Source organism: Capra hircus, chromosome 14 (genome assembly GCF_001704415.2).
Source record: "Capra hircus breed San Clemente chromosome 14, ASM170441v1, whole genome shotgun sequence".
Classification (NCBI taxonomy): domain Eukaryota; kingdom Metazoa; phylum Chordata; class Mammalia; order Artiodactyla; family Bovidae; genus Capra; species Capra hircus.
The window spans coordinates 39,246,622-39,253,936 of record NC_030821.1 but is presented as its reverse complement, the minus strand read 5'-3'; the positions used below and the strand labels follow the sequence as shown (position 1 = coordinate 39,253,936).

At 44.4% G+C, this 7,315-nt stretch overlaps 1 protein-coding gene across 1 annotated transcript in view; it reads left to right on the top strand.

The window, feature by feature from the left end:
• Positions 616-7,315, top strand: part of STMN2 (stathmin 2) — a 58,410-nt gene continuing 51,710 nt past the window's right edge. The window contains exon 1 of the mRNA XM_005689118.2: positions 616-1,015. Within this exon, the coding sequence (XP_005689175.1) occupies positions 997-1,015 (19 nt within the window). The 5' untranslated portion in view covers positions 616-996. The remainder of the gene's footprint in view (positions 1,016-7,315) is intronic.

Genomic DNA, 7,315 nt, shown 5'->3' with positions numbered 1-7,315 from the left:
TAAGCTTTCAGTGTAAATGGTTCTCCTTAGAGCCCTGGAATGGTCACTGAGGTTTCAAACGGTGTAATCCTATATCTCCAGGGCACCATAGCATCCACCCACCTGTGGCTCCTCCAATGCTCAAGTCAGCCAGTCAATCTGGGTCTGCCCTGTTACCCGTTGGACAGGACGTTAACTCTCATCTTCCCAAAGTCCCCAGAGAGACAACTACTTGTCCCTATTCCCTAGCAACCCAGCAGCCCATTCCTTGTGTGCCAAAAGTAGAAAGCACCAGATCTTGCTCTGCTGAGAGATCCCCAGGAGTCCAGAGACATTTAAGTTCAGCTGTGCTAGAAGACAAGTGACAATCATGCCTTTCTGCTTTTAGTTGTCACCACAGCCAGACATGGGGTCACCCTGAGAGACTAGAATCTACCAAAGACAAGGCCAAAGGTGAAAGAGAAAACACGAGCAAGTAAAAACAATGTCTAAATAGACGTTTCCAACAGTCGGCAGGTTGGGAAGACTTCTCAGGCCTCTGAAACCCTTTCCTTTTTCCTGTGTCTATTTGTGCAATGAAACAAGTGTGAATCAAGTCAAGCCTCCTTGCTCCTAGGTAGGTACAGCCCAGTTCTTAGCTCCTAGAAGGATTCTGGGCTAAGGCTCCACTCTACTTGGACTGTACTATCAGGCCCCCAAAACGGGGGGAGCTGCCTGGGAAGGACTGATTTCCATTTCAAACTGCATCCTGGTACTTTGTACTCCAGCACCATTGGCCGATCAATATTTAATGCTTGGAGATTCTGACTCTGCGGGAGTCATGTCAGGGGACCTTGGGAGCCAATCTGCTTGAGCTTCTGAGTGATAATTATTCATGGGCTCCTGCCTCTTGCTCTTTCTCTCGCACGGTCCCACTCTGCAGACTCAGTGCCTTATTCAGTCTTCTCTCTCGCTCTCTGCGCTGCTGTAGCCGGACCCTCCGCCTTCGCCACCGCTCAGCATCTGCACATCCCTACAATGGCTAAAACAGCAATGGGTAAGGCATCGCGCCTCGTTCTTTCTCGGCTCCACCTGAAGCCCACCTCTTACCTTTTCTCTTAGAGCTTAGAAGGCATTCGGAGATATTTTCTAGAAGAAAAGACATTACTGGTAACAGAAGAATCGGGAAGGATAGAGGCAGCTCCGCGGGGTTTGAGGGAGGGCAAAGAGGGGATCTTTGAAAATCTAAAGCTAAGGATTTTTTTTTAAGGTGGAAGCAGGTAAGTTGCCGTCCCATGGGGAGCGAATTTATTCTGTTTCCATATTTAAAATTAAGGCTTAGCCGTGGGGGGAGGGGGCTACCTTAACTATATGCCTTAAATGGGGTTAAGGGACATTTTGGAAAGTGCTTTGTAACGTCCTTTATTTCTTCTCTAGTTAAAGATTAAGAAAGTAAGAAAATAGGGAAGAGGAAAGAGGATGGGAGAAAGGAAAAAGAAAAATGTAAAGTCAAAGTGGTCCCATCTAGGCTGTTTGGAAGATGGGTGGAGACGAGGGGAGGCGGGTGAAGAACCGGGCAAATTTTATGGTATTGTCTGGTGGCAAAAACCGCTAGTCCTGGGGCGCGGTGTGGGGAGGTAAAGGCGCGGGGCGGGGTTGCGGGGAGACCTACACTCCTTTGTTTTAGGGAGAGGGAGGGGATGGAGAAAGGAAGTCGGGAGGGCACAGAGGGCGCGGGTGGGCAGCTGCAGGGGCGGGGAAGCGCGCGGTTAGGGAGGGACAGCGGTTTCGCAGGCGCTGGGGTGGGGTTTCTTTGTGTGAAGACGAGCCGTCCCGAGGGGGGGAGTTGGGGGGTGGGCGGGGGGAAGGCACCTGCAGCGCGGGGCACACAATGCGGACTGCCCCACCCTGTGCGAGCCGCGCCGGCGCCCTGCCCCCGCCCCCCCCCCCCCCCCCGCCACCGGGTGCAGCATCTCCCGCGTAAAGGGGGGCATGGGTGCGGAGCGCAGCGCGAAGCCTGGAGCCCAGCCCTGGGTAGACAGCGACGCCACGCCCCGCTCCTCGCGCTCCAGACTCCCAGCCTCGGCTTCCGAGTGAGACCTGGCCATTACCCCCGCCTTCCCCACCCTGGCCTCATTGTTCTGTTTATAGAGAGAAGAGGAGAAAAGTGGGTTAAACATTTTTTTTTCAAAACCACATCACCTAGGGTGATTAGACTTAAACGCGATAAATTCTTCCTTCATTAATTTGATCGGTGGGGGGAAAAGCTTTTGGAAGCTAGATATGAGTACACATAATAATTCAGATACAAAAGAGGTCAAGGTCTTTAACTGAGCCAAGTGATATAACAGTTTTGTAGGTCAAACAGTGCCAAACATCCGCAGTTTTCATAGGCTCAGCCGGTATCAAGAGACAGATACCAAACGAGGTTCCGGATCCAAGGCCTCCAACCCCAACCCCTGGGTCTTGCGCCTCCAGGGCCCCTCAGTGGCCCCCAGGAACAGGCAGGGAGGGGCTGGAGCTCAGGCGGCGGCTGGAAGCACCCCTCCCCCGGAGCGGGATGCGGAGAAGGAAAAGAGGCGAAAGAGGTTTCCTCTGGACCACTTCGCCCTGCCCCACCCTCCCAGGCGGAGCCCGGGAGACCTCCGGGTCAGATTCTTGGCAAAGGGGAAGGGGGCTGGGGAGGGGGCCCTAGAGCGATCTGCAGTTCTATAGCCGTCTTTTCCAGCCCCGCGGTCTAGAACAGACAGGACGCCCCTCGATGTGCGCAGACCCCGGACGTTGCTCGGAGTCCGGGCTCGGAGCCGCTCCCAGCCCACGGAGTAGCCACTCTGCAGCCACACAAAGGCGCGGCCCCACCCCAGCCGGCCGCGGGGCCGCAGAGGTGACCCCTTCCCAGGAGTGCGAGGGGCGCTTCTCTTGCCCTCCCACAGTCCAGGGAGCCTGGGATTGCTTCCCCCAGCCGAAGCACACGACTCACGCCCTGTTCAGGTGGAGACCCCTTGGGTGGTCTTGGTGCGAGAGACCCTCGCTCCTCGAGCGAGGGCTCGGCCCCACCCTTCCCAGCTGGGGCGCAGACCCGACAGCGGCTGGCCGGATGGGGGCGCACTTGGCGAGCAGGCGCGTGGATCACAGCCAGCCCTGCAGAGCCCCGCGCCGCGCCCTGCGCGCCCCTCCCCGGAGCTGGGCGCTCGCCCCCGCGGGTGCAGCCCAGGAGACCGGTTTCTACGCAGTGTCCTGAACTACCCCAGCTCCCCACAGTCGTGTTGCGCCCTCAAGTCGGGAAAGGGTCTGAGAATGGGGGCTGGGAGCGATCTGCCTCTGCGCTCTGCACCCCCACCGAGAGGTTTCTGCTGCAGGAGGGCTTCTGCAAACTCATCACCATCATCAGTATTACTGCTGTTATTTCAAATTATTATTGTCTGATGACTCAGGTGCCATATTTGTTCAAACGGTTTGAATGATCGCATTTCAATGAGGATTAACCCTTGCTGAGCTAGCTTTTCTTCCTCCTATTCCCAACTCCTCTCTCCCAGAAAAGAATGCATTTCTTCTTTAATCATACTTTATAAAACAAGTACATGTTTGGTTGTTGTAGGGATATTGTATATTCATAAGTGAAGGTGCTTGCTAAGGGCAGAGCTTGTGTGCCAAAGATTGCTGGAATATTCTCTGCAGAGAATTGTTTCTGGCTGCAATATTCATATATAATTGAAATATTATGATCTTAGCACTTGTATTCCATAGGCCATATCTATAAACATATCAACGTACGTTATGCACAAAATTTTAATTGTTTCTTTTTTATTTTTGAAACCCAATTTTGCACAGAAACGTGGGTCGTGAAACGGTAGCCATCGTTCCATTAATAAAAATTCCACCCCAAATACGACAAATGCAAGGGCCCTTTCTGCCATGAGTAAGCAAATCAGGAAAAGAAGTACAACCTCTGCGTTATTAAAATAATGGATTTTGAAATCATTCCAGTTCCAACACATAATTAATCACCAGGGCGGATGCTTTCTCCTGATTCATTAAACAATTATTGTATTCAGCATGATTGTACTTGATGCATATAATACTCCCTGTTACCGTCTCTAATGAAGTGGACACCTTCTAAATGGATACATAAATAACTGGAAGTGGAAAGAGGAGGATTTGGTCAAAATTTCAGAATAAGATGGAAAGAGAAATAGCAGTAGCTTATCATTTAATCTTATATGTATAGTTTATACCAGGCAAGTAAGCTGAGCCTACAGTAAGCATTACTGACTCAGTGTAGCCAAGGCAAGTAGCTGTTTTAATGATATAAATTGATACATTTGCTGGTGGTTGTCTTACCTGAAAGAAAATAAAATTTTCAGTGATAATTAAGATTGGATGGTTTGTTATATTAAAATCTGCAACTTTTAAATTAAAGTTAATTTAATCATGCTTTTGTGGTGTGACTTACAGATTGGTACTAAATTATTCTAAGGAGAAAAGGAGTATTTTTATTGACAGAGCAATTGTCTCTGCCCTTAATCATTAACATTTTTAGCAGAGTTATATTGTTACATTCAAAATGCGTTTGCTTACTTTTGTATTTTTTAATTATTAATGGATAGAACATGCAATAAGCATTTGACACATTATGTCTTACATCAAATAATTCGTTCTCAGTGGTGAAATGTTGCAAGAGGTTACATTTTTCTCAGATTCAAGAAATGTCCTCTCCCAGTGTCATAAAGCCAGTTCATGCAATGAAATAGTTTTCTTCCCTGTAATTTAAGATCAAAATAATTACTCAATTCTGTGATTATCTATTTGTAGCTATCAAGCAGAATTCTTAAGCTAAATCTGCAAAATTAAAAATGAAATGGAAGATAAATCAATTGCATAATTAATTGAAGATTTTTGTCATTGATAAATCCAAACCATTTTTAAGAAAATGCCTGATTTATCAATAAATGTGTTTTTTATTCCAGCCAACTATACACTTACCCCACCCGAGCCCCACTCCCACCAGCTCATTGCTCACAGAGGCTGAAGGAAGCTGGCCTCAGAGCCGAGGGCTACCCTTTTTGGGTGTGGTCACCCCAGGCAGCTGATATTTAACTCCAATTCACTCTAGTTTACCCTGTGGCCTTAGACAAATACACATTATTCTGTTGTCACACAATCTGTGACCTTATATGAAAAACGCAAGAAATTTTCGAAAAAAGAAAAAAAAATACAGAATTAGCCAGCGACCCAGATGTTTCCAGAACCAAGGCTCTTTGCTGGTTCTTCGAACTGGAAAAGCTTGGCGCCTGCATTAACTTTTCACACCACTAGAGGGCAATCATGTTCTCAAAAAAAGTAGATTTGCTCATTTTAATCTTAAATTTGCTTAAATAAGCAAATCTTACTTGCTTATTTAAGCCCTGTTTCAAATACTTGCTATTTATTATAATAACTTATTTTACCTGAAGCATTCACTTGCTTATTGGATAAGTTAATGTCATGCTTAACCTAGTGAATGAAAAGGGTTTGTGCACTTTTTCAAGGAGACATGAAATGAGCCATCTTAACAATCTGAAAGTAGGTGTTCAGTTCAGGAAGAAGGTGTAGACCTGGTCAAGTCTCTGATGATTTTACTTTTCTAGTATCATTACATTGTTATTGTAATGTCATTTATATTATTTGGGGAGTGGATACATAGTAGACAGTGGTCAGTAGTAATATCAAGATTATATAGGTACAGAATGTTTCAATGTTTAAATAAATTAATTAAACAAAAACACTGTTTACTTATTCATTTATTTAAAATGTGCTTATTGTTGTGGACGCATCTGAATGTCAGTCTCCACCTTCAGGGATCTTGCAAGTTAGTGGCTAAAGTAGACAGATGCAATGTGATACTGAGAGGGCTCCCCCATCCCTCAATTGGCTGTTACTGTTTCCTTCTTTTTCAGGTTTTTTTCCATTTAAAAGATATCTCTTTTAAATTAAATCCAGTGTGATTTCAGCTTGAATATTTAAATCTAATGTTTTGTCGGCTTTCAATAATTTTTGAGTATCCCCATGTAGTAGTTTTATTAGTTCAGTAGAAAATTGATGTTAATTTTAATGAAATAAGAAACAGATAAGCATAAACCAATTTTTAGGATTATCAAAATTGGATTTTTTTTAATGTTTGCATTGGTAGGGAATTCTTTTTCTCTTATATTTCATGTAACTAAAATCCAACCGTAAAATATTTAATCAGTTCATATTGCTATGCTTCCCAGATTTAATGGGCATGTGAATTACCCCTGACTTTCATTAAAATGCAAATTTTAATAGAGTAGGTCTGGTTGAAGCCAGATATTCTGCATTCCTAACAAGTTCCCAGAAGATGCTGATTCTAACCACTAAATACATTGATTTAAGAAATATAAAACGGTGATATATATGTGCCTTCCACAGTAAGCTCTGACATTATGTCTTAACATTTTCAAGTCTGTGGCAATCTTTACAAAATATTTCACCTCCAATCTCATACACTTAGGGATTTTATTCCTCTGGGAGTTCTGTGTTCTGTGCCATCCATTCTCTTTTAATTGGACTTTTAAATATATTCGTATATTGCAGGACTCAGCAGAAGACCTTCAGGAGAATGTGAAAATAGAATTTGTGCATGTGTATGCACCTGCGTGTGTATAAGAACAGAACGTAACTTGCGGTACAGTTGAGAAGGATGACAGATCAATAATGCTCATTCCTGTCATTCACAAAACAATATGCAGAACAAAAAGTTCAATCAGAACCTTTTACTTGTGGAATGTTGTGCAACAGTCTGTAACCCCATTTACCACATTGGACTAATTCATTGCCAGTACTACTCCACACACTAAAGAAATTAACAAGGAGGATCTAGCAACACTAAAATTTTCTCTCAATACATCCTGCATTTATCACTTACCAAATTACCTAAGAGCTTTCTTCCTGGATACCATATTAGCAAATTATTAACAATCTACTGAGCATGGATGGGTATTTGAAAACAAATTACGTGTCTGTTATCTGCTTATGTAAACTAATAAGGGACTTCTGTTATTCAATACTGACTTTCTAAAAAGGTGACCTAGAGGTAAAGAAATATGCTGTCAAGGAATATCATCAAAGATATCCTACATCAGTCCTTCCATGCAGTGGGTTGCTGACCGTGCAAAAATTACATGTCTGGAAATGCTATCCTGATACTGTGCATGAAATACTATGCATAGAAAAGGTACTATGCATGAAATATCTCAAATTATAGATTTACTATTTCCCAAATAGGGCATTAAAAACACAGTCCCAAAATAAAGCTGACCAGAGATAGTACAATACATTGTTTTTCTCTGTGAAGTTG